This window comes from Caloenas nicobarica, chromosome 4, assembly GCF_036013445.1.
Source record: "Caloenas nicobarica isolate bCalNic1 chromosome 4, bCalNic1.hap1, whole genome shotgun sequence".
NCBI classification, from domain to species: domain Eukaryota; kingdom Metazoa; phylum Chordata; class Aves; order Columbiformes; family Columbidae; genus Caloenas; species Caloenas nicobarica.
In genome coordinates, this window is record NC_088248.1 from 31,256,702 (window position 1) to 31,284,189 (window position 27,488).

Genomic DNA, 27,488 nt, shown 5'->3' on the forward strand with positions numbered 1-27,488 from the left:
TCTTCAGCAGTCAGCAACCATCCCCACTCAGTCCCTTGATAGACAGCAGAAGGTCTGGACATAGAAACAGGCCCAAGACTCTCCTCTAACCTAGGGCATGATCATTGTCAGTCACCCTGGTCACTCCTCAACTGTGGCTCACCTCTAATACACAGTCATCAGAAAATGCCCACCAGCAGTCACTTGCACAAAAACAAATGGACAAACAGGCTAACAATGAGATGTTATAAACACCACTTTAAAGAGAGACATTTCAAGCAGCTGTCATAACGGGGTTATGAAAGGCATCCTGCAGACACCAAGGGAATTCTTCTACGTTCCTGTTAAAACAGGTTTAGGCAAAGCAATTACGTGTTCCATAAAATAAAAAGATACCTAGCTCTGCTGGCTTGACTGAAAATGGGTTAATTTTCTTCATGCAGCCAGAAACCTTTTTTTTCCCCATAGCTAGCACACTCATTATTATTGACTTAGTTTGAGAACAAGACATAACAACCCAGCACAGAGCTAATGTTTTTAATTGCTCTAGTCTGAGAGCCAAGGACATTCTGAGCACTCTGCCCACAGGCGAGAGGCATTGAGGAAGGGGGGCAGAGCTTGACTGACATCCAGACTGATCAGTGAGAGTATTCCATCCCATTAGCATCATGCTTCAGATTTAAGGAGAGTCAGGACCTTCCAGGTAGCTCTTCCGCTCACTCGCACTCTCTCTCAGGTGCAGCTGGGGGAGTTCAGTGCAGGATGCTTAATTTGGCTTTTTGCCATTTTGCAGAGGCCTCTAAGCCTTTCTGCCTTTTTCCTGTTTTTTTCAAGTCCAGAATGCTGCTTCCTGGGACTGGCTGCTTACTGTGGACAGAGTTTGGGAGGAATTGTCTTCAGTATCTTTTATTTCTACTTTTTATATATATTTACTAGGAGTGTATTAGTATTTTGTTATTTTATTAAACTGTGTTCATCTCAATCCAAGTTTCTCGCTTCCCTTTTGATTCTCTCCCCTATTAGCGGTGTAGGAGGAGGTGAGTGAGCAGCTATCATGGGTGTATTGCTAGCTCAGGTTAAACTACAACACTAGCTAATATCTGGCACAGCAAGAATTAAAAGGAAACCCACTTCCAAGCTTAGTGTCCTGTTTTCCCCCTCCTGTGCATTGGGATTCGCTGTTTTGTAATCTATGTGGGAAGGCATAGCTATCAGGTGCTTTCCTGCACTAAGGAGCCTCTCTTACCCCATCATTATTGACCAAGAGCCCATCAATAAGAGAAATGAGGAATAGTTAAGGTTGAAAGAGACCTCTGGAAATGGCTTGATCTACCTGGAACCATTGAAGTCTCATAAAAAGTTTCAGCAGGTATCCTTACTGGAAGACTTTTTTTTTTTCTTCCTAAAATATACTATGGTAAAGGTGCTCATGCTACCAATATTTGAACTTTGTGCAACATGAAAGGCCTGAAACCCACCAAAAGGGCAACACATGGATGTAAAACATTCTTCAAAGCCATCCTGGTGTATCTGCAAATTCAAGGACATGTTACATGAACTGGTATCAATTGCAGCTGCTTCTGACTTTCAAGTCATGTCAACTACACCATCTAGTGGATTACAGGCAGATGAACACATTTTTGGTCAGGAACAAAACATCCTGTAAAGCAATACACAGGGTAATTTCTAGTAAAATTGGAAAATGCAAGTATTGCTTATGAATAAAACATGCTAAATAAACCTGTTGTGGGATTGCCAGTCACTGAAACCTCCCTCTATGTGCGGCTTACCCAGGTGATGCGATAGGAACACAGAAACACAAGATTAGATACAGTCTTTGACTACAGAATCAAAAGGTTAAGTATCAGTAAAACTACCACTGTCAAGTCCTGCATATTTAACAAGATAAAACTCCAGAGAACAAATAAAGACTCCTGGGATGAGCAAGTGCTGAATCAGTTGTAGCACTACAGCAATAAAAATAACCTTTATTCAGATCAAGAAGCCAATATAACTTTGAAGAACAAGTATCTCTTTGTGCAAGCTTCACAATCATCTCAGCATTTTTGCCTCTTCACAGAACTGTAACTTCTATAATCTCTCTGTAGAAATATTCCAGTTTATCAGGGGATGTTTTTATTCTCTTTTCAGGCTTTGCTTTTCCATTTCTGAAGAGAGACAGACAATACCAACCAGGGCTATAGACTGCCTTTTGCACTCCAGCCTTCATCAATGGAAAGGATATGTGGAAAAGTGCTTCCTCACCATATTTTAGTCAGGCTAAACAATGGATGACTAGATGTTTTTATTAGCCTGTCCATGCTGCAAGCACAGGTAAACACACTAAACATCACAAGTGAAACATCCTGGAACTGCCTTGTTCTGGAGGGAGAAATCTGAGGCACTGAGTGCACCAGCTGCACCCATCAGGGCAACTCTAGCAATGATTTGCAGCCTTAAAACAAGAATTATCATTTAGTTTACAGCTATTAGCCTACCTCAGTTAAAAAAATGCAAGCAGGTAAAGCTTTTATAACTGTAACATACCAGCTAATAGCATTTTTAAAAGCACAGCGCACAAAACAAGGTCTTAGTTGATAATTGCAAGTTACACACAGCCCTAATAAACTACTGAAGGACACTTGAGCAGCCAGGCCTCTTCGGAAACTGCCTGAAAGGGTAACTACAACAAGGTGGTAACAAGTTTCATTTAATTATGGTAGAAACATGCCCTAATCCCAAATTTCTTTTAAAAAAATACTTAAATTGCTAAAAGACACTCGTTTAATATTTAACATACATATTACAAAACAAGCTGAACATCACCAGGTGCAAGGAAAAAAAAAAAATTTTGCTTTGAAAAAAAAGAGCCGCAGGCACACCTGGCGGGAACCACAGCGATTCACAGAGCCGAGGAAACCCGGGGAACAGCAGCTCCTAACACCGCAGAAGGCCACGGCTGCTCTGCCCCACAGCAAGAGCTCCGACGCCTCACGGAACAGCACAAGGACGCCGAGCGACAGCGGCTTCCCTCACGCTGAGGGGAAACAGAAACCTCTTTCTTGCCCCACACCGCCGCTTACAACAAACGGTGTGCGCGGGTACCAAGCCACCCGCCCAAAACCAACCGGCACCACCACGGCCGCCTCAACAAACTGCCCGCCGCGCCGGGCCGGGCCTTTTATAAGCACGCCGTTGGCCCCGCCCCCTTCCACCGCGCATGCGCCGCCCGTTCTCTCGCCGCCCGTTCTCTCCCCGCCCGCGGCGCCCTCTGACGTGCGGCGCGTAAACAAAGCGGTGCACGCCGGGAAGGGGGAGCCGTTACGCGCAGGAAGAGGCGGCCTCCATCTTAGGTGCTGGACGCGTCGCGGCGGCGGCGGGATGGCGGCTGATAGCCGGGAGGAAAAAGGTACGTGGTTATAGCCGTGGGGGTAATCGCTACGCCCTGAGCAGGGGGGATGGTTTGGGTGGGGGGGGACCCCTCCCCGCCTGAGCTGTCCCCCCTCCATGGGGCCTCCTTGGTTGCTGACTCTGGGCCTTCACCCTGGGAGATGTCTGTGAGGAGAGCAGAGGGGCGCTGGGGCCTGGAGGCCCGTTTCGAGGAACATTTTTATAGCATTTAGGTGTGGCGTGTGGGAAGATGCCTCCTGGGGTAGCGGAGGGGATGGGGCCATCGCGGCCGTAACGCCGGGTCCCCGGCGGCTGTGGGCCCGCGGCGAGGCGACATGGGCAGCCGCAGCGGAATGAGTTGGTGTGCAGTAAGTTTAACGATATAATCCATGAGTTGCTGCTGGGCAGCTTCTCGCGGAAAATATCTACTGCCTCTTATTTCTGCTTAGATTCCTAGTCGCATTTTCTGCATAATTTTTTTGGCGAGGGACATAGTTACTTTAGCAAGCAGAAGCTGGCACTATCATATTATTTTGGTGGGATTTTTTTCTCGGCCTTGTACAGTCGATTGCGCTTTCTGGGCGCTGTGGGTTAATAAATTGGAATTAAAAGAATTTAGTGTTTCCAGGGTGATGCGTATTCAGAATGCTTAGAGCAGCCCATGGCTGTATGTGTAAGCTGAAGTGATCCACCTGCTGTATATGAGGATGTATGAGTCAGTTGTCACAAAATAGTCCATTTAAGAAGTAGAAATAAATTTTAGATGTAGAATACTGTTGGTTTGTGCTTAATGCAGGTGGTAGTATTATCAAAAAGGTGAAGGATCACTGTGGTGCTGTGGGTTTCTGTGGAAGGCCTTTCGTGTCAAGTTTTTCTGCAGCATAGGTGTCCATAAAATGTTGGAGTGGTAAAAGTTTGTCGTGCCTAATATTTCTTATGAAATTAAGTCACACAGAAAATTCCCAGTGGATTTTGTTAGAGCTGATAAACAAGATTATTTCTGGTGTTTGGTTCTTGAGGGCAGGGTGTGATCAGGTTGTGTTGAAACAGACATGAGCTTCCACTGTGGATGAGCAGTGAAAAGGGAATGTTTAGTGTTGTCGTTTGTAAATTTCTACTCATATCATTGTTTGTGTCAGTGAGTTTTAATTTTTGTGTTGTTTTTGTTGTTGTTGTTGAGGTTGGTTTTTAATCACTGATCATGGCCAAGTCATGAGTAATACACATTTTTTTGTTTCATATTTCATTTTCTGTCTTATGAAGGGCTGATTCTAACTGAATAGTAGGTGTGATTGCACATTTATTTCTAATTGAACTTATTTCTCCTGTAAATATGTTATTTCTATGCTCCTTTTTGGAAGAGAAATGCTGTTTCACAGCTTAAAGGAAGTGCAAATAAATCCGTTTCAGTTTGAAATCGCCTGGTCTTATCCCCTCTGTTTGCCAAATGAGATTCTTGCTTGGAGCCTTCCTTGAATAGATCTAACTCTCATGGCCAGCAGAGGAAAAAAGGCCTCCCCAGGTTACTTTCCTGCTGTTTCAGGTGAGTTAAATTTGTTCATGGAAGGATCCAACACACCCCAGAGTCCACAAAAGATGAGTTGCAGGAGAGCCAAGTTGGGAGTGTCTGTAATGAAAAGGACTCATTTGGACCTTCACCCGTCGGCAGTGATGAACTGTAAGAGATCTGTCCTCTACTGTTTTTCTTCTTTTTCTATATGTTTCCTGATGTTTACCTTGATTTCTCTGAGGTAATTTTGCTCATCGGGTTGAACACTAACAGTGGCCGTTCAGTGAGTGGAATCGTCCTGTCAAAGTCAATTGAGTAGTATAACTGATGCGAGCGAGAGATGGGAACTCTGTGTTCAGGTTGCCCTTTTTGCATCACCACAATGCTAAATAAGTCTAAAAAAGTATTTTAAAATCAGATGGATGCATCTACAGAAGGGATGGGGGTTGGGGGGAATGACCCTTCCTGCTTCTGTCTTCTGAATACTTTTTTGAAGTTTCAATTATAAATCAGGCCCATCTCACCTGGAGGGGATTTATCAGAGGGTATTGCTTATTCCAGAGACTTGCTTATTGCATTAAACTTTGATTATGTTCTCACTTATTTCTGAACCAGCTGATACATGAGTCTTAACATCTCCGAATGATATTGCAGCAGCTAGATTAAATGTAGTTTACTTGAGTGTGCTGCTGCCTCACCAAAAAGGAGACAAAGCTAAGGTTCACTGTGTATGGTCTGGGCAATATGTTTGATATTCTAAGCCTAGTGCACCTCTTTTTCATTAGTCTCCAGTAATAGAATCTTCTGCTCTTAACTTGCCTAGTTGTCCGTGGGCCAGCAGAATGCAAGCCAGGGAATTGCAGCCTGTGTTTAGCAGTTGCACAGCCATGAATCTGACCCTTATATTTCTCATCAGTAACAGCAAGAATATTTGATGTGGATATATAGGTATACAAACTACAAACATAAAGCTCTGTTTCCAAGAGAATTGTCACAGAGTTTCTTGTTATGTTTCAATGCCCTCTAACTGTAAACTGCCAGGGAAGGGCTTGATCCTCCTCTCTCTGCACCACTCTCTTTGGATCAGCTACAGCAATCATGCAGTTCAGGGACCACTTCTGCATTCCCCCACCATGCAGAATGTGGAGAAAAGCCAGCAGGAAAGCTGGCACGCAGGCTCACTTCAGATTGGCTATTAGATAGTAGAGATACAATTCTAATACTACTAACTTTTATTTCTGGTGTGGATTGTGTCTTTTTATTTTTATATCGAGCTGTAAAACTTCTCCTGTGGCACAGCTCAAGATTTTGAGATAGACAAGTTGCCAAACTGTGGAGGACTTCGTTTGCTGCTTTACCCTGAATTCAGCCAGCACAGGAGTCCTTACCCACTGCTTTATAATATTGTACGATGCGTCTTCTACAGATACTGTCAACTAGTTGAATCCTTGGAGTTTGCTCTGCTTTCCTGAACACAGAAAATGGAATCGATCTTAGTAATATAAAGTGGAAAGAAGTAAGAATTGCAGAGTTTAGGAGAATAAATATGAGATTCTAAAATTAATACCTATTCTATTATTTTTCCCTTTACATGCTTAGACTTAGCCCACTCTTATTTTTAATGTCCTGGGAATATAGATCTGCTGTCTTAGATGATGATGAATCCTTCTGCCAGAATTGCCACGTATCCCTGTTGGTTTCAGACAAAGTTAAACAGGGTCAGAAACGATGACAAGTTCTAAAAGTGGTGTGACCAAGTGTGGCCATTTACTGCTTCTAGCACAAAGTTTCTTAAACTTTTGCTCTTTTTATCAAGGTGAATTAATAGTGGTGTTTTTTTCAGAGCAGCTCAGAATTAATTATGCAGTAAATAGCTACTACTTTCCACTTTGTCAGTGGAGTGATCTAGCTTATGTTCTTCCTAATTTGCCCTGTTGCATGTTTTCTACTTGTAGGGGAACCTCAAAATTCGCTCTCCTAACCCAGCAATTAAAACAAAAATAGCAGGGTGGGAGGGAAAATAATTTAAGGCGCAAGTTCTTCAGGATTTTGATGAGGGAGGTCCCTCCTCTTTGCTTATGGCACTCAGGCTATCTTGACATCTCCTTTTTCTCAAATTCTGTACAGGCTCTTTTGTTAAGCTTTCATTTGTAGGTCAGCTTCTCTGCAAAGCTAGTGTGACATGGGCCGACTTAGACCTTATTCAGAGGTTTAAATGGATCCTGTGATGTACTTGATTTCTTTTATTGATTTTGCTTGATCCTTCCAACTGAAATTGTGGAAATAAATCCAGAAGACGTTAATTTTTGCCTTGCGGCAGATGTGTAACCTTATTGTTGGGTTTGTATTGGGTTTGTAAATATTAGTTCTACAGTAGTTTACATCTTCAGACTTTTTATAGTCTGTTTAAAACTCTCTTGGTTTGTTTTCAGATGGTGAACTCAATGTTCTGGACGACATTTTGACTGATGCTCCTGACCAAGACGATGAGTTGTATAACCCTGACAGCGAGCAAGATAAAAGTGAGAAAAAGGGTAGGTGACTTTGGTAGTGGATGTCCTACAGGAATGTAAATGGTAAGAAACATCTGTCCTAGTCAGATTAGAGTCTTTGAAGTAGCAGATATTGTAACCTGATTCAAAGAGTTCCGGAAAACTCTTTATTTCACGGGCATCTGCTTTTTAACCTGATTTTCCGAACAAACATTTAATGAGGTTTCCTTTTGTCTCAGAAGCAGTTGCCGAATCTGGCTTGTTGTGAATGTAATTGCTGTGAGAAAATGACGGCACTTTTTGGTTCAGTTAAATGGAAATGGACCAAGGGGATCCCAAAGTCTGATTCCAACTCAGTTGTCAATTTGACTTTAGGCCAATCCAATAAGCATTTGATGTAGCCTTTCTATATATAGAATTTGGAAAGCACCTACCAAAGCCTAAAGCAGGGGTGTCAAACTCATCTTCACTGAGGGCCACAGCAGCCTTGCGGTTGCCTTCATAGGGCCGAATGTAACTTTAGGACTGTATAAATGCAGGAGTTGTTTGACACCCCAGCCTTAAAGGATTAGTTGCTCTTTTAAAGTAATATATATGTTTTAAACATCCACTGTTTTGAGTGTTGTCACAAAGCTTAAAACTGGAAGATGCTATGTATGACTGCAATGCGGGAATTACCAAAAGTAGAGAAAGTGGGAGTCTCTGCACAATTTTTAGTTTGATGTACAAAATAACATTGAACTTGGTATCTCTTTGTATTTAAGGTTCAAAAAGAAAAACTGACAGGATGGAAAACGCCGAAAGCAAGAGACAAAAACCTGTGCATTCGTCGAGGCAGATGATGCCAAAGCCTCTTAGTTCATCAGTTAGCAATAACAAGAGACTAGTGAGTACAAAAGGAAAGCCAGTATCGGAATACAAGACTGAGGAGTATCAGAGATCTGACAGAAACAAGCGCCTAGAGGGCGATCGAAAGACGCGCATGTCGAGCAGTTCCAGGGAACCCTATAAAGGACAACCAGAAAAAACTTGCATGAGGAAGAGGGATATTGACAGAAGGGCCAAATCTTCTACACCAGATGCCTCAGAGGTACTAAATGTTCTCGCTGCCTTCTAAATTAAACAATTATATGAGGCTTTTATAAGGCACATTCTCTTAGGACTGTGTGCATCCTGACAATGTTATATGAGCGCTGATTCACTTTTTCTTTAAACATCAGAGAATCAGGCATGATGTGGATAGAAGACCAAGCAGATCCAGCCATTCTTCTAAAGAAGAGGTGAACTCTGAGGAATATTGTTCAGATCATGAGACTGGCAGTAGCGGCTCTTCTGAACAAGGCAATACAGAGAATGAGGAGGAAGGAATGGAAGAAGAGGAAGATGATGAAGGGGAGGAGGATGAAGAGGTGGAAGAAGATGGGGAGGAGGATGAAGAGGAGTACGAACAGGATGAGCGAGATCAGAAGGAAGGAAATGACTACGACACACGAAGTGAAGCCAGTGATTCCGATTCTGAATCCGCCTCTTTCACAGATGGGTCAGTGAGATCTGCATCTGGTTCAGATGCATCAGGTAGGTACCATCTAGCCTGCTGGTCTGAAATATCTTGCCCTTGAAAATTTGGCTACTTGGAAATATACCACTTCCTGACCATGTGAAAAGTAAGGCTTAATATAGCACAAGTCAGTAAGATGTTAATTCTGAAATATCATAGGCGAGGCAAAATTGTGCTGTAAAGTAGTATTACCTTATACAAGAACTCATGGATATCAGGATTACTATGGCGAAGATTTATATTGTTCTTGATTGCTTTGGCTTTGCTGTTCAATGCTCAAACAACGTTCAAATGTTAGAGTTAGAATTTTCTTGGGTATCTTAAAATCATAGAATTGTTTAGGTTGGAAAACACCTTTAAGCTCATCGAGTCCAACCATTAACCCAGCACTGCTGTCGCGGTTGAGACGGACAGATGACATAGACCAAGTTCTTCCAGGATGAAAGTAGTAGATGCCATTTGTTGCCACAAGTGCATTTTTGTACATTTTTACCAATTCATGTGTCTCTTCACTATTGGTTACAAGTTACAGCAGTAACATCTCATTGGCTAATTTTGCTATCATCAGTGTTACTCTTCTACTCCCTTCTCTGTCATGGGTACATCCCTTCTCTCTCACGGGTACACCTTAATATCTCTGGATACTCCTTTACTCCCATCTTTCTCATGGGTAGGCCTTAATATCTTCAAGGCTGATCTCTGTTCCCGTGCCCTCTGTCAGGGAATCCACGGACCCACTGTAGTCCCCCGCGCACTGCCAAATCCACCTCTAAACCATGTCCCTAAGCACCACATCTCCCCATCTTTTAAACCTCTTCAGGAATGGTGACTCCACCTCTTCCCTGGGCAGCCTGTTCCAATGCCTGACAACCCTTTCTGTGAAAAAGTTTTTCCTAATATTTAGTCTAAACCTCCCTTGGGGCAACTTGAGGCCATTTCCTCTCATCCTATTGCTTGTTACCTGGGAAAAGAAACCTCCCCCCCATCTCCCCACCCACCCCTGTGGCTTAGTTTCCCATACGGTTGATTTTAAGCTGGTGTCAAGCTGTTCTGTGTTCATCTAGGTGAGCGACCAGGTAGACTGGTGTAGTAAAAGCACCATCTCCCAGGGAAGGGTAGTTGAGCCCTAACCTAGTGGCTGCCTACAGCATGGGAAATCTAAACCTAAGTTGAAATGATTAGCTATTAGGGAAAACTTAGAAAAAAAGAAATGTTTTAAGCAGAAACTAGAAACAAATGCTTTGCAGTTATATAGCTGGTCCTAACTTAGAGATAGGAACTGTTAATATGGTAAATTCTGCATTGTTTGGAGGATTTCAGTCTCACACAAACCCACCTTTTGAGTGTGGCTGAACTGTTTCCCCTTAGTTGTCTTTGTACAAGCAAACGTAAAGGGCTTGGAGCAAGTAAGCGTTGAAAAAGGTGATCTCAGTATTATAATTGCTGTACAGTGGAGAAACTCTAGTATGCTTTCAGTTTGGGCTGTTTGTTGGTTTTGGGGGGCGGGGGAGGTGTTGGATTTTTTTAAGAAAGGTGCTTGCAATCCTGTTAAGATTTCTCTTGTATACCTTCCTTGTCTGAAATCTCCATGGGTGGTCATTCTGCTTAACATAGCGCCCTTTTTTTGGCTCAGCTCTGCTGTTTGGAATTAGAGAACAGAAAGGTGTAACCTAAAGACAAGTGATGCTGTTAGATTGTTCTATAAAGCTCTGTAGTATAAAGTAATTACTTTGAGTGTGAAAATAATTGCCTGTGTGCCACAGTGTTTTGTTTTCATACCTCTTGCTATTTTGTTGAGCTTGGAGCAAACAAGCCCATCGCAGAATCAGAATGTTAGGGATTGGAAGGGACCTCAAAACATCATCTAGTCCAATCCCCCCGGTGGAGCAGGAACACCTAGATGATGTTACAAAGGCACTCTGTGTTGCGAATCTGCCTGAAAGCTGGAGAGAAGACTGAAACCACCTTTACTAAAACACCTAGGAAATTAATTCTCTAAACATTGCACAGAATTACTAGATCAGTAGTGTTCATCCTCATTTCGTGAATGAAGAGCTTGAGTAATGAACATTTGCTTATATTGTGTGTGATAGTTTTTGCAACCAAAATTTTCACGTGCAAACCAAATGCTAACTGGACCATTACATACGTTATTTTCCTGCCTGAGTGCTTTTTATCTCGATTTTGCCTACCACTTGTTTAAAATATTGTTTTTATTTGTTATGGGTGTTTTGCAGATGAGAAAAAGAAGGAGAGGAAGAGAGCTAGAGGTATCTCTCCAATTGTTTTCGACAGAAGCGGAAGTTCTGCGTCAGAATCGTATGCAGGTATTCTTTCCTTTTATTGCATGTCATCCCGACTTGCGTCAAATCTTAACGTGTAATCTAAAACGAGCATAGCTGGCTGTAGAGATTTATGGGGTATATAACTTTGTATAATTTGGTATTGACTTCTGGCATGTTGTGTGTGGATACTTTTGGGGGGAAGTAGGCTTCCTTGTTACTTTAATGCTCTTCTGTTGCTTAAGTGGAATTTTCACTTTTTTTTTTTAACTTGGAAGATGATGATTCAGTGACTAGTTTTCTGAGTAGGAAATTGTTCAAATACTATTTTAAAAAACCAAACAAACCCAAACCAAACAACCCAAAAACAAAACCAAAAAACCAAAACACTCGTGCACATTGAATAGTATTTTTTGTGTGTGTGGGTGCGCGCCAGAAAGCATAATTTGTCATGAATGAAAATTGTATGTGACAAGGCTGTAGAAATTGTATATTATCTCTATTAAGGCTCAATCTGAACAAATGTGCTTTGGCTAAACACAGGTTCAGAAAAGAAGCATGAGAAATTATCATCTTCCGTTCGTGCTGTCCAAAAAGGTATCATTTAAATTTGAATTTTTAATGCATGCCCCATAGCAAGCCATTGTCTGTATTCATTAAATTACCTCTAAGTAGTAATGTTCCGATATAAATCAGTTTGAGCACGTAATTGTTCTGAGCATAACAAATGAATCTTGAGCTGCTCTTGCATGTCTTGAGAGCAAGATGCAAAAAGTTCAGTCACTCCTTGCAGAGGCAGCAGAGCAAAAAATAAAGTACTTAAATCTGAAAAAAGGAACGTTTTAGCTTGCTTTCTTGGATGACTTGTGTTGTTACGAAATGTTATGCAGTATTCGTACAAAGATTCTTAAGCAAGGAAATGAGTCCTGTATATCGGAACATCACTGACTCGTGCTGATTTTATTTTATTTTTTTCTTTACCTGACTATCTGAGTTTTAGTTTTGATTTGGTTTCCCCTGGTATTTTGTGCTCTACGGCTTAGGCTTCAAGTTTCAAGTTGGGTGGTTGACTGTTATAATAATGTAGGTGGGAACTGGGTGGGATACAGTGTATTTTCAAAGGAAGCAAACAAATATCTACACTCAAAGCAACGTTTTTGACAACTGTAAACATATACAGTTCAGCTTACTAGACACTTTTGGTTTTTTTCAGACCAAACAAGTAAACTTAAATACATTCTCCAAGATGCAAGATTCTTCCTCATCAAGAGTAATAACCATGAAAATGTATCACTTGCTAAAGCAAAGGTATGTTGAACTTTCTTCAAACTGATTGCTTTGTTTTCAGACACATCCCCTTTACTGTAGAAAAGCATTTTGATGTATGCATCATATATCAATATCATGTATACCATCACTCAGATCTTGGTAGAGGCAAGGATGAAAGCTACTGCTCCTTGATTCTTCAGGAGTTGCAATGCTGCTTCCACTGTAGCCTAGAAAAACTTCTAGACCATCAGTCTTTTATCTTGACAAGAGTAGAGTTAAAAAGGGGCCTCGATCTGTTGGATAATGCCCTAGGCCAACCTACACTGGGAATGCTGTGATGGCATTTTCTCCCTTTCATCGGTACCTGTGTGCATATTGCTGTACTGTCAGCAGCTTCGGAAGGTGGTTTTGGCTTTGGGTTCATGCTATAAAAGTAATTTTTTTCAGTTGATTCAGGGATCTGAAGCCTTATTGCAGAAATATATGCCTGGCAGTGCTGGTGTGAGGGAGCTCTTTGGGGGAATTCCAGAGCAGGGGAGTTCAGCTGCGAGGAATGGCACTAGGCCACTCCGGTGGTTTTGTTTTTGCGTGTGTTGTTCGGAACAGCTTCTAGAGAAAATAGCTGATTTGCTCTTACACAATATACGCAGAGTAGATAATTCTATTAATGAAGATTTTCTAGCAATAAACTGATTAAATGCATCTTAAAATTCTTGGACAGGTTTGGCTTTAGGTCTGGTATGTGCAGTGAACACCATTCTGACTGCTGCTTGCTTTAGGTCTCTAGAGGAGTATATATTTTCTGTGCTTCCAGGCTTGGGGCTGTAACAGTGTCCTTATTCCTAAAGTTCTTGGAGCAGGTGCATTGTTTCTCAGTGTACAGGCATTGCTGCTTTGCCTCTGCACTTTCCTGAAACTGGCTCTTGTGTCGTGCCAATGTAGTAAGTTGTTCTAGTTCATGGCAGGGCTTCACAAGCAGCCTAAAGCAGTATACAGCTGACGGACAGCTAGTATAATAACTGGAAAAAACATATAGTTCCCTCATGACTCTAATGAATTGTCAGGGTCAGGCAAGCACTAATCTGAGCACAGAGTAGGACATGAGAACACGTCTTCAAGAAAAAAGGAAAGGGAGGAACATTTCATCTGGTAGCTCCTAGATCATATTCTAAGGCTGAAGTTTCAACATCTTAAACCAACATAAACTTCTCCTCTGGGTTTGCCCAGAGAGGTGGATTAGGGAGCTGATCTTGCTGAAGAGTAACACAGCAAGCTGGTAATTCTGTAGCTCAGCTCAGTTGATACCCTAAACCAGACTGGGTTTTGTTGTGCATGGCTGCATGTGACTGGTGAAAAAGGTAAGAATTAGCAGGTGGGGATGTGGAAGGCTGAACAAACTGCTTGGAGTTGTCTTGCCAATTTAAAACATCGCTTGGGTGACTTTCATCTTTCTGACCTTTCTCTAAAAGAATTTTAAAGTCTGCAAGCTGTCTTTAACAAACCTGTCATACAAAGAAGGTTACTGAAGTCTGCCTGCCCACCTTTCAGTATAAATGCTGCTGGTTTTTCATAATTTATGTATATTATATAATGCATGAACTCCCAAAGTCACTTAAAACATCGACTAAAATACTAAAGACAAATGTTTTCATATATCTGCCCATGGTTGTCATTACAACTGAAGTCTTACAGGTGGTCTAAATGCTTCTGCAGTGTTCAAAAAAAGGTTGAAAAGCCAGTGCTTTAGAAGTTTTATCATGGGGCAGACTAAAAATATTTTCTGAAGGAACTGAATTTAGCAATGCCTTTTGCTTTCCATTATCTTTTATCTCAAACCACTTGTTTGGTCTTGGTTTTGTCATCTCTACTATGTACTTTTGCTAGCTAAATCACTTGAGATTAACTCTTACGTTTCGTTGGTGGGGTGGGGTGGGGTTTTTTTGTTTTAGGGAGTATGGTCAACACTTCCAGTGAATGAGAAGAAACTTAATGCTGCTTTTAGATCAGCGAGGAGTGTTATTTTGATATTTTCTGTAAGAGAGAGTGGCAAATTCCAAGGTAAGGAAAAGTGCACTATTATCGAGGTAAGTGAAAGTCAGTTTTATCTGCAATATCTTTTCTGTGGTGTCTTTGTTACAATTCATATTAAATCCTTTAGGATTTGCAAGACTGTCTTCAGAGTCCCATCATGGAGGATCACCCATACACTGGGTGCTGCCTGCAGGAATGAATGCAAAAATGTTGGGAGGTGTCTTTAAAATTGACTGGATTTGCAGGTAAATAATTATTTGTTTACGTTGCTGTTTAGTAACAAGGCATTATAATGTAATTTCTATATATTACTCACCTGAGTGCCACCAGCTTCCTTTTGAAAACCTGATGCAACCGATCATCTGTCCTCTAACTTCCCCAAATTCACACCACCATGTTACTGAGTTTGGAACTCAGATCTGTACCTGATATGCACTGTAGAAAATACGGGGTTTTTAAATGTAGACAAATAACTAGCGTTTTGGGGTTTTTTTTTTTACACTTGATTGTGCTCTTTCACTGATCTCTTGCACTGAAAACAGAAGACCATATTCTGAAGTCTTTGAGTAGAAACAGCTGCTCGCTTAGATATACACCTGCGGGTAACAGGGAAAAAAATCCTGTAAGGACAGTTCTGTCCTCATGTGACATCTTGGCGTCTGACTGAATGAAAATGCTACTACTCTAAAATAACATATGAAATAGTACAGATATTGCATAATACGTTGGACGCGAGCAGTATGTTCATTGATGTAACTGAGCAGGTCTTAGAGAAAAGGTTTTAAACCTTTCTTAAGAAAACAGGCTGTATCACACCTGTAAGATAAATTGCATGGTTGCACAAGCACTTGTGCTGGCAGAAAGACTAAATACAGGGAAGGTGATGCTTTGAATTATAGAAAAATCTATGTTGGAAAGGTCCTCTGGAAGTTGCTGACTCCAGCCTCCAACTCAAAGCAGTTTTAGCTTCATAGTTAGGTCACATGCTCAGGGATTTGTTTCAGTCGCTAGGGTGAGCTACCAGCTCACATAGAGGTTGGTCAGCATATTCAGGTGGTGAGATAATAAGCAAGCATGTTCTCAATATTGTACAAAGGCAAAAAAACCCCAACTCTTTAATAAGATAGGCTGTTGTAGGGTGGACTACACTAGTTAGTTTTGGAATAATTCAAAGTGAAATCTTTAATTCTTCTGTTACTAATACATAATATGTACTAATACATTAATTCAGAGACTTTACAGTTCAAAGGGTAACAGGATTTTTTCTATATGTAATGTCCTGCTGTATGCATTTTTAGTTTTTTGTTGTACAAAAAATAGAAGCAAAACTATAAATTATGCCACTTGCATATTTAGGCGTGAATTGCCGTTCACTAAGTCTGCTCACCTGACCAACCCTTGGAATGAACATAAGCCAGTAAAGATTGGACGTGACGGACAGGTTTGTTAATTTTTCTTTTCTGTAACCCACATTTTCTAGTGCCTGCTTTCAGCTTTGTATGTACAGAAGTTTTGGAATCTTTTTAGATAGGTTACTTGTAGTTCTGTGACAAAGGCACTCAGCTTATTTTGAATGTTGTTGGGGAAGAAGGCAATGGAAGACAACATGTTTTTACAAGGGCATGTAGTGATATGACATGGGTTAATTGCTTTAAACTGAAAGAGGGCAGATTTAGATTAGCTATAAGGAAGAAATTCTTCCCCATGAGGGTGGTGAGGCCCTGGAACAGGCTGCTCGGAGAAGCTGTGGATGCCCCATCCCTGGAAGTGTTCAAGGCCAGGCTGGATGGGTCTCTGAGCAGCCTGGTCTAGTGGAAGGTGTGCATGCCCATGGCAGAGGGGTTGGAACTAGATGAGCTTTAAGGTCCCTTCCAACGCAAACCATTCTATGAATCCTTGGTGCCAATTTTATTGTCATTTTTGTGATAAACAGTGTTTGGTGCTTGAAAGCTATGTGATATTTTGAGTTTGAAATGTAACATGCCTTGCATTATATGGTGTGCAAACCTATATAGCATCAGTTTTCAACAAGTTCTGGTGTTTCCAGCTGTGTTCTGTGTTGCACTTTTTTTATCTGCCGTATTGCTTAGGGCATTGATTCTACCATTATAAAGTATATGCTAAGTAAGTTGTAAGTGAGGTGGCTGTTTGTCTTGTCAGACATACCAGAGTGCTGCTGTCATCAAGTAACCCAGCATCAACAGTTCTACTTTCTTAGGCCAAGATGGGAGGCTACTTAATCTCCATACTGTCTGGAAAATGTAAACTCTGTGCATTATTTTGCCCATAGACAATGGTTTGTTGGGTAACAGAAGTAAAACGGTATTTTCTGTCTTGTTTTTAATTTAGTATGACCTCTAAAAAAAAGTGAATTAACTTTGTTTCTGTTGCATGGTTAAGGAAGTTGATTTTCTTTTTAATGTTTTGTTCACTTCACTGTAGGGTTCTGAATGTGGGGTTTAGTATTCATTCATGAAATTGCTGTACTGTTAGGTACTGGGCAGACATTGTCTGGTGCTTGCTCTCCCTGCTTTTCAACTCTGGTTGTTTCCCAAAGTAGTTGTTATTTATCCATTTACATTTTGTGTAACCCTGAATGGATCCCTCTTCTGAGGATATGTACACCGAGCTTCTTGCATTTATGACGTCCTTTGGGAAGGTGTTCCCCAGGCCTGCAAGATACCAGGTTGAAAAAGCGCTTTTTTGGATTGTTTGGTACCTGGTTGCTGATAGCTTCCTTTGGTGGCCCCGAGTTCTTGTACCAGAAGAGGGAGTCAACAAATTGATGTGTGCCTCTCTTCTCCAGGCTACTCATGTCGTCGGACACTCCTGTTGTATCCATCTTGTCGCATGTACCCCACATATTCCTCTTTTATTCTAGGCTGAAGAGACCCAACCTGCTCAGTCATTGCATGTAGGAATTGTTGCCCTCATTCAGTTACCCTCGGTGCCCTGCTTTGAAGCTTTTTCTTTTCTACTGTCTTCCTTTTTTTAAGATGAAGAGATCGGAACTGCACCTGGTATTTAAGGTGTGGGTGGAACATGAACTTTCATTGTGATATAATGTTTTTCTCATTCTGTTCCTTTCCTAATAATTCTGAACACACAATTTGCTTGTTTTGACTGCTGTTGAGCATTGAGCTAGTGTTTTTTGTGGACCTATCAGAGACTGAATAACTCATTTTTGAGCAGTAATAGACAACTTCATCAGGCCATGGCTTTATATATGAAGCTGGGATGGATTTTTTTCCTACGTGTGTCACTTTTCTCTCTGTAATAGGTGATAATTTTCTTTAATGAAAAACAGTCTTCTAATTTTGTAGCAAACAGTGATGTGGCCTGTATGTCTCATGGGAAGATATGGTTGCCCCAAGTTTTGGACTATTTTATGAAAGTTCTAAGTAGTTCCTAAAGAGTGAAAGGTAATGTAAGTGAATTTGCTCTGTGTCTAGTGATACTGAAATCTCTTCCAAGTGTCTTTTTTTTTTCTTTTAAAATGTTTGTTGTCACTGTATTTGGGGAGAGTTAAATTTCTTTGGTTTATAAACCACTACTGAACTTCTAACTAATTCTAGGAAATTGAGCCGGAATGTGGAACCCAACTTTGTCTTCTCTTCCCTCCTGATGAAAGCATTGACTTATATCAAGTCATTCATAAAATGAGGCACAAGAGAAGAATGCACTCACAACCCCGATCAAGAGGACGCCCATCCCGTCGAGACCCCATTCGGGATGTGGGAAGGTTAGAAACGTTCTTTGGACTGATAATAGGCACATGTATCAGAATAACGTGATGGAGGAATATGATTCGTCAAAGCTTTCCCTGCGATAAAGAAGAGAGAAAATCCTCAAATCAAGCTGCATGGACAAGTTTGTGGCTTCATTGAGGATTTCACATGGTTCCCCAGTCTGTCATTTTTCAAGAGGAAAATGGGGATCTTTCCTTTTGCAGAAAAAAGCTCTTAAAGTGCTGTCTAGTTTAGACTAGATCATTTCTTGAGATAATGCAATGTGTAATGCTAGCTGTAGGTAACCTTGGCTTGATTATGAGCAGGCTAGATGGAAAAAAGGAAATATTTATATGCCAAAAATGTGTTAATATCTTGTAAAAGCCTTTTCTTTCAGGTGTGTCTCTGGAGATAAGCCTTATCAAATATGGGACTTTTATAAGGATCACTTAGAATTTTGCAGAAGATGCCGCCTCATTTTGGGGATAAAATATTTAAGTTATTTTGATATTCAAGAGGAGCATTATTGGGACTGTTTCAAATTGTGTCACCGTGATGTGTTAACCCCATTGCCAAATATTCTCTAACATGGTAACCACTGAATTCACACATCTTGCTGAGCTTCTGCCAACAGTAGGTTCTTTCCAAAAGGGATCAAGTGGCCCTTGGAGACCCGGCAACAAACCAAAAAGAATGGCTGTTGCTGTGTCTGTTTATACAACCTTTCCAGATGCTGGCAGTACCTGTGGACTTAAAGTGTTTTTAGAGGATCGACATGGTTATTGATCACTGCTATATGAACTTAACATCATTTTCCAGAGAAAAAAAGGGGGTTTAACTTGTTACAGGATTGGAGAAGTCTTGGCAAAGAACTGATATTGGCCATTCTGCCAAACATCTTTTCCCTGTGTAGCCACTTTGCATACAGACTGATGTATGGTTTGGGCTGAAACCTTTGGTTAGGTTTCCTCTTTGTGGAAATGTCCTGTGGTAGGTACAGATACCCAACAAGAGTCCCCATTTCCTTGAGCTTAAAAAAAAAAAGGACACTGTAACAAGTAGGTAGGAGGAAACCTGGCAGCACCCCCCTTTCTTTGGCTTTAAAGGACTGAACACCGAGATGCCTTTTGAAGTTAAGCTAAGAGGTTTCCAGTGCAATACAGTATATACAAGTGAAGGTTTTGCAATGGACTGCAAACTATACATTTAACACCACCACACCTTCTCAAGCCTGCCAGGGCCTCCATTTATGTGTGTGGCTTACAGCTTAAAGTCAGTAGTTGGACTACTATATGAACTGTTTCTATCATATTTTATACCGGTCGTAAATGCACTCTCAAAACTACAAGAAAGCGGTATGTTTATTCTTTACACCAGCTTTTATTTTCCTTGATCTGATTTTGCTGTAGATGCAAATGTTTTAGTTTTGGGGCTTTTTGCTCATAGTAAAGAATCTGCTTTCATTTAAAAAATATTAGTAACTGGGTATGGTGGGCTTTAAATACTGAAGTTGGGAAGGGGGAGGAGAAATGACTTTTTATAAAACTAAAAGCTACATGAGCTTATTGTTCAATGAGCAAATTGCATAGTAATTAAGCAATTCTAGAAAATGTTAATTTCTTGTCTTTGTCGTAAGGAATTATGTTGCTGGGGTGGGGGTGGGAATGAATTTGCAGCTGCTTTGTTTTGAGAAACACTGTTGTGTTAGCATTGGAGTCTCCCATTAATGTTCGTGTACCTCAATGGAGCAAAATCAGCAGCCAGTTCTTTAATAAACATAACAGCAACCGGAATGTAGCTCTTTTATAAGCAAACTTCCTCCCTGAGTTCTTAAAGATAGCATTTTTCCAGAAAAGAGCTGGCTGTGTTGAAAGGAGCCCCAATTATTTTAATTATTAGGACTCCTAAGCATTCTTAAACTTTCTGTAAAAGGCACCAATGAAGTAAATTGCCTAGAACAGAAATTGTTAGAAGTAATGTTATTGGCCTACCCAGTTAGAAAAGCTACAGTGAAAGAGGTGATTTCACAAAGCATGCAGAGTTTTATTTATAAATGTTATGGAACTAAACCTTTTACCCCATAGCTAGCAAATACAGCAATGTCCATGTCTTCTGACTGTAGTGATATATTTTGCCATCTATTTTCACTGTCTTTAGTTCTGTAAATTCTTCCATTATCCAATAGGTTGTTTAAAAATGTAATGTGGAAAGTGTGATGTTAAAGCTTAAGTCTGAATTTATTTTAGACAAATCTGTTACCGTTTGTTTGGTGCGAAGGTACAGTGGGGTAGACTTCCTTCCTTAACTACCAAAGTTCCTCTAGCCAGAAAGTGACAGTGGAGGGTGTTTAATCAGACTGTTGTTCTTGATTATTTAAGTTCAAATTTAAAGCTGTAGAACGTTTTGAAGCAGCTGGAATTCAGAATGATTAAATGGAGATCCTGGGCAGCTCAAGCTATTCCTGTGAGGTATTCTGCTGTGACGAATGCTCCAAGCAACTTTGTTTAATCTCTGATATCTAATTTGTGTAGGCGTCGACCAGAAGATTATGATATTCATAACAGCAGAAAGAAACCAAGGATTGACTATCCCCCTGAGTTTCACCAAAGACCAGGTTAATATCTTACTATGAAGATTTCTGTGCACCAGTTCACAAGTGTTTTCTCTTTTAGTGTATCCTCATAAATAAAAAAGTAAATATCGTTATGACTAGGATAGAAAAAATGGGAATTGTCCCAAGTGCTGCCTGCTGGTTTAACCCACCTCTCGCACAAGTTGGTGACACAGTTTCGCTGGTTTGAGAGAGTGCGAGCTGAGTTAATCTAGACTGAGCCCATTCAAGAGCCTCAGAATTGTGTAGCTTGTTGTGAGTGATCCTCTCAAGCGTTTTGTTAATGTGGGCTGGTTTGAAATGCTTGAGGACACAAGAATTGGTTTGACCTACTTGTCAGTGCACAAATCATCAAATTAAAATGTTCACCAGAAATTTCCCACTGGGAAAGTCAGCTGAGAGTGCCTGACTAGCAGCCTGTGTTTAGAGATGATATTCAATTATGGTTTCAGAGAGAATTTTCTTTTTTACAAGCTTGAGATGAGGAAGGGAGAGGGAAGTTTCACTGCATTTTACAAGAGGGTCTAATGGTGAGTTTGAGAAAGGGATTTTCTTGTTCTCTAGAAAGAAATGTTTGCTGTGGTAATGCAGCAACAACACTAGTAATAGTGCAGATTTTTTTTTCAGAAAGCAATTATAAAGAAAATGTCACCAAATTGTCATCTACTGAGTGTCGCTTCACTGCTATTAGAAATACATATGCCATTCCTTCAGTAGTAGATTTCTAAATCTTTCTTAAGAACCTGCCCTCATTTGTTCAGCTTCACTGCAAAGCCTGTGTTCTTGGATGGAAAAAAAGTGTTGCTGCTCCCTGACTTTCCAAAACCTATTAGGAATCAGCTCTAAGAGTTGGCCAGATGAGCAGATTCTGTTGAATACAGGGCTAATAAATAGTTACAGCCCTGTGCTGACTGCCAAGGGACCATACCCTTCAAGCTTGTGGGCATTCCCCATTCGTTTGGCTAAAATTCAAGTCTTTATTTGCACAGATAACCCCATGCATATTTGTACTGTGTGAAAGTTCCTATGGATATATCTATATTATTTTTTTGTTACCATATTATGCTATTTTTCTGTACTGTCTGTAAGAAGTTGTAAGTTTTTGAGAGTTATCGTGAAACAGAGGGTAATACTAGGTAGATACAACTTTATAGCTGGCACAATGAAAGGACAGTTTCTAATGAGTATATTTTTTTAAGACTGTTAACGCGAGATGGTAAATTGAATTAATACTGCTTGATGTTCGAACAGGGTATATAAAGGATCCCAGATATCCCGAAATAGACAGGTAAGGTGTGTTCATGCTATTCATTTTATGCCCTGGTGACTTGTCTGTATGGATAAATTGGATTTAGTTCTACAAATTTTTGTTCCCAACAGACGATTTTCAGGAGTTCGACGAGATGTATTTTTAAATGGGGTAAGTTGATGCATGAGGACTTTGGGAGAACTTTTTATATTCAGCTTTCAGCGCTTCCAAAGAACACACATCACAAATATTAATATTACTGTCTTTCATTTTAGTCCTACAATGATTACGTGAGGGAATTCCACAACATGGGACCACCACCACCATGGCAAGGAATGGTTTGTGTCTTGTTGAATTCACTTTTTCTCTGTAAAATATGGCTTTTTTTGTTCCCCACTGAAGGAGCCTAGAAAGTCGGATCTGCGCTCAACTCTTCCCTTTTCCTAAAATGTATCTTTGCTGTAACTACATAAAAAGTTTAGGATAAAAATTATTTATGTCAAGTATTTTGTAATTTACTTAGCTCTTGGCAGTAGTCCAGCATTCTAGTAAGCCATATGGCAGCAGGAATCTGACTTGATTCAAACCTATGAGAAACTGAAAGCCCTGAGGAAACAGCAGAGCCCTCCTTTAGCTCACACAAGAGGGTGTGATAAAATTCCATATTCCACTAAATACTCGTAGTAATAGGCTTTCTTTCAAGCAAAAAATGCATCAAAGAGGTGGACTTGCTGCAGAGGCTCGTGGAGCAGCTTGACGTTCTAGTGTTACGCAGTGGCTTGCTTTTGGCTGTGGCAGTGACACATGCAGGAAAGCAGCAGAATGTACTGCACAGCAGAATGAGAATAAGTCTTGCTGTTTTGCACCCTCCGCTGGAATGCACTTTTTTCCCAGTCAGATAAGCACATGTACAAGTACATGTGTATAGCACCACATACATGGAAATTAACAGATAATTCACTCATGCTTATATTCAGCTGTGATTTTGCCTTCTATTTGTCAGGAGGAATGGTCATTATAACTAGTTACTTTGATTATACTTGGTAATTCTGGCCCTGAGAGTCCTGATTTCGAATAACTATAATGAGTCTTCTGGCTCTTGTCTATACTGTGAATGAGCAAAAGGCATCACTGGATGTGGAGATGCTACTATAGCCTCTCATCTTTCTCAGCTGAAACACAACTCTGGTTTGTCATCACTGAAGGAAGTGAACAAATGGGTCAGACTGGGAGGAAAATGGTTTTACAAACCCAGCTAGGCCTCTAGATACTACCCTGTTTTCTCCCTCTCTTACCCATTCTCCATGCTGTCCAAGTAGTCATCCTAAAATCTAGCACTTCCACCTACTTCATTTTTGAACAACACCACAGGCAGAGATGCTCCAGTAATACGGGAAAGAAAGGCCTTGCTGATTGAAAAGATGGAAGAGCCAAGAGATGTCTTGTTTTAGAGAAAAAAAAATCTGCTAGCCTTTAGTCAAATAATTTTTCTTGCCAAGTAAGTTTGTTCAATTAAGATAGGAATGTATTCATAAGGAACAGCACTGAAAAGACTTGTTTCTGTAAGAGCTCACTAGTTTGGATGAAATTCATATTCTATATGTATAGATCTTAAATGTGGTTGGTTTGGTTTTGGTTTTTTAAGTAGCTGAAGTTAATCTACTGTATAACTTTGAGGCAGATATGTTTGGGGTTTGAAGAGGGTGTTGGCCAAACTTCCACGAAGGCAACATGAAAATATTCTGCTATTCAGTTAGGAGGCTGTGATCAGATATATTTGGGTGTCATGTTTTCTATCCGAATGAAAGTAACCTCTGCTCTTAATTCCCAGCGCTCAGCCTTGCATGCATTCCCTTGTTTGGGTGCACTCAGCAAACCTCCTATAACTTTCCTTGTAGCCACCATATCCGGGTATGGAGCAGCCACCACACCACACTTACTATCAACACCACGCGCCTCCACCTCAGGCTCACCCTCCTTACTCAGGACATCACCCTATACCACATGATGCAAGATACAGGGACAAACGAGTAGTAAGTATCCACAAAGACAAAGGTGGGGGGCAAGTGTGCAGGCCAGAGGGGGAGCAGGAAGAATTGGGTACAGATGTAGCCTAACCTGAGATTTGTTGACTTTGAAAATAAAGGTTTTAAAAGTGCAGTTTAGTTTTCGTTGTAAAAATCAGTTATTTGGATCAACTAGAGGCCTCTAGCATCTTTGAAAAGCCTCTCTCTCTCCCAGGTGATGGAGAAGTGCCAAATTCCCGGAAACTGAAGTGTTTGCTTAACATGGCTTTCAACCATTTTCCATGTGAACTTTTCCTGCTGAAGCCCACTTTGAATAAGGACATGCCTGTGATGTTGCTTGCACTCATGCACAGCAAATTACATTATCAGCAGAGAAGTTTGTATTTTATAACTTTTTACGGGCGCATCAAAAAACAGAGCAGATGGTTAAATACTTTCTATTAGCTGGTTTTGAAGGCTGCTTAGTTTTTGGGTCTGCTGCTGGTATCTGGCATTTGAACCTCAGCTTCTGCACAGAGGAAGCACAGACATGGTGCTGCCCTGAAGATGAAAGAAGAAACTTGTGCTTGTGGATGGTGGACTTAATTTTTTTTTTTTTAATACTGGGCTTTCCCAAGAGTTACGGGCAGTTCTGTGGATAAGGGAAGGGAGGGTATTTTAATCTGGGAAAGAAAATAAACAGAGCTGTCCTTTCATCACAGCACGACTACGACATGAGGGTAGACGACTTTCTTCGACGCACACAAGCAGTTGTCAGCGGTAGGAGGAGCAGGCCCCGAGAGAGGGACCGAGAGCGGGAACGGGACCGCCCTAGAGATAACAGAAGAGACAGAGAACGTGACAGAGGTCGTGATCGGGAAAGGGAGAGGGAGAGAATTTGTGACCGGGACAGAGACAGAGGCGAAAGAGGTAGATACCGAAGATAATCTACCTGGACCCAGTGCTCACTTGAAACAAAAAAAAAAAAAAAGCTTGTATTTTTTTGTGTGTTTACAAGTAGTACATTTTATTTTCAGCTGTCTACTTAAAGTTCGTTGTGTAGAAGGATTTATAATGACCCTCTCTATTCCAAGCATGCAGTGAACTATGAACTGGAAAAACTCAAATCGGCCAAAAATAAAATGCACAAAGCTGACATGCAACTTGATGTTTCTGTTGGAGCAGAACGGGAAACAGCTAAGAATGTAGATATTGGTTAATTCTCAATAAGCGTTCATCTACTTAGTGACTTCATTCTCAGTTTTTGAATACTGATAGATAACTGCCTTCTTTTTTTTTTTTTTTTTTGCTTTGATGTTTTCTTCCTGTAGTTTCACATGGTTCAGTGGGAGAATGCTGCTATCAAGTATGCAAATATTGAAGTATGATTTTTTGACTGTATGGCAGTGTTGTAGCAGCCTTTTTTTTTTCTGTCCCCCCAACTCCCTCCTGGTTTTTAACCCTGTCTGTAAAGTCAAGTGTTTTTTCAGTCTTCAGTGATGAAAGCAATATTAAGACTACACTATTGATATCTAATTTTTAACCTTTTTTTAAAAATCTTCCCATGTTCAGTAACATTTTGGTCAATTCTCTTGTCTAGTCTCCTTCTAAAATGTACACGTTGCTTGGAATGTTCACAACCTGCGTGTGTGGAACTAGAAAAATATTGCTGTATTCTACATTGCTACCATTTTTTATATATATAAAAATAAATTGGTAACTATTCAAATGATTAAAACTCCAGGTTGGGTTTCTTGGGTCTTCTAAGCCTGCCAGCTTTAATAGATTCTGGCAGTTCTAGGGAATTATTTGCGTTCAAAAATAGTTTAAAGGGTCTTGTGATAGGTGAAATTGAAGTCTGAATTTAGGAAAAGGATGGCTGAAATTAAAGGTAATTGCTTTTCTGTTTCCACAGCGAAGTAGCTACTTACAGCTCCTGCAGATAATCGGAGTTATTAAGGCTCTACATGTTTAATTTAATCAAATGATCTTTGACCTATTGATAGGTTGTCCTCAGCCATAGTCATTCTTGTCTGCCAGGAGTGCATTAGTCCTGCGACTTCCAGACTCGTACCCCATCTTCTTTGTAGAGATTACCTTGTCAATTGTTATTTCTCTTAACTAGGAAATACCTGACTCTACATGCCAATGGTAAAACTGTGGAAAAAAGGCAAAGTAAAACTTGTAGTGGAAGTTGTTTAGTTTCTTCAGCGATTTCCTAGTCTGCAAAACTTGTATGGGTAGCATGTCATCAGTGGACTTCTTCATAACCTTTGTTCAGTACCTTCTCGTGTAACAAAGCCAGGTTTCACATGTGCTTCCTCCCAACACCAGAGAGCTGAGTGCTGCAGCTGTTTATAAACTGCAATATGCAGTTGGCCACAGTGTGACAGTTGTGGAAAAATGTTTTTTAGATCTAACAATAATATGGGGTCTGTATGCTTTAGTCTACACAGCTGTAGTTAACACCTACATGTGCTAAGCAAAAAGTTTGACCTCCAGTGTGCAAGTCTGTTGGGATTTTTTTAAACACTACAAGAAGTTGAACATGTTTGGGTTCCTCAAATTGGTTTACTATGCACTGAGAGTTGTGCCTGTTAACAATAGAATTAGATCTATCAAATTCCGTATGTGTCCTGTGTTTAACTAGAAGAATTCATCATTAACCACCTTCATTCTTTGACTTTCTCTGCTTTCTAGAATCTGTAGATAAAGAAGGGGGGGGGGGGGGCGGGTGTTGGTGGTTTTAATTTTTTTTTAATTCAGTAGTAGCGAAGCCAAATTTCTGAGTAAGTTACAGAGAAGAAGCACCTCCTTGAAGTAACTGCAGAGCATTTTCTCTGCCCAGCTTATTCCTGCTATCCTGTTGCTGTGCCCTGTGTTATCCTGATGGGACCAGTGTCTACTGTGTATGTTGGGAGCTTTGCTGGCCTTCTGACAGAACCAACACCCTCAGCAAATCTTTGGCTTGCAGAAGCTGGACAGTGGGTACTGTTATTGATGCAGTGTGCTATAGAGCTGAACCTAGGGACCCAGCTCTGTGAACCTTTCAGATCTGGGCCATAAATGTCGTGCTGTTCTGCTTTGCTTTTTATGCATATGTCTGCGTATCATGCCATCATCACCATAGGAACAATGTACGAGAACTGGATATTACCATGAGAACCACTTCTAAGAGCTATCTTGTTCTAACCCGTCTTCAGTTTGGAAGCAATTCTATTTAGCTTTTGTATGAAGATATTTAAGCAGCCCTGAAGCTGAAGCTATTGACAATACCAATAAAAAGTTAACATAGTAATTTTATTATTAAAGCAAATTAACATGTTTTCTTAGCCTGTTTTCTTTGAAAACAATTATACAGCAAACATCCATTAAAATTTGAG

At 40.6% G+C, this 27,488-nt stretch overlaps 1 protein-coding gene across 4 annotated transcripts; it reads left to right on the top strand.

The window, feature by feature from the left end:
• Nucleotides 1-3,295: 3,295 nt before the first annotated feature.
• Nucleotides 3,296-26,718, top strand: YTHDC1 (YTH N6-methyladenosine RNA binding protein C1). Of its 4 annotated transcripts, XM_065633422.1 has the most exons (18): nucleotides 3,296-3,388; nucleotides 4,913-5,047; nucleotides 7,312-7,413; nucleotides 8,136-8,461; nucleotides 8,592-8,946; nucleotides 11,167-11,256; nucleotides 11,755-11,808; nucleotides 12,425-12,519; nucleotides 14,430-14,538; nucleotides 14,639-14,756; nucleotides 15,868-15,952; nucleotides 18,087-18,253; nucleotides 20,771-20,853; nucleotides 22,102-22,138; nucleotides 22,231-22,270; nucleotides 22,375-22,437; nucleotides 23,998-24,132; nucleotides 24,828-26,718. In XM_065633422.1, exons 1-18 carry the CDS (start codon nucleotides 3,361-3,363, stop codon nucleotides 25,050-25,052), a joined length of 2,247 nt encoding a protein of 748 aa, XP_065489494.1. In that variant the 5' UTR covers nucleotides 3,296-3,360; the 3' UTR covers nucleotides 25,053-26,718. The 4 variants fall into 4 exon arrangements, with proteins under 4 accessions (XP_065489494.1, XP_065489495.1, XP_065489496.1 ...); XM_065633423.1 differs by lacking the exon at nucleotides 11,755-11,808; XM_065633424.1 differs by lacking the exon at nucleotides 4,913-5,047 and having other exon boundaries at nucleotides 24,828-26,717.
• The last annotated feature ends 770 nt before the right edge of the window (nucleotides 26,719-27,488 follow it).

Excerpts from the sequence above, each read along its gene's own strand:
- YTHDC1 (XM_065633422.1), top strand. The coding sequence starts at position 3,361 with ATGGCGGCTGATAGCCGGGAGGAAAAAG. Across the intron at positions 11,809-12,424 it reads CGTTCGTGCTGTCCAAAAAG|ACCAAACAAGTAAACTTAAA; the intron begins GTATCATTTAAA and ends GGTTTTTTTCAG. Across the intron at positions 14,539-14,638 it reads AGAGAGTGGCAAATTCCAAG|GATTTGCAAGACTGTCTTCA; the intron begins GTAAGGAAAAGT and ends TAAATCCTTTAG.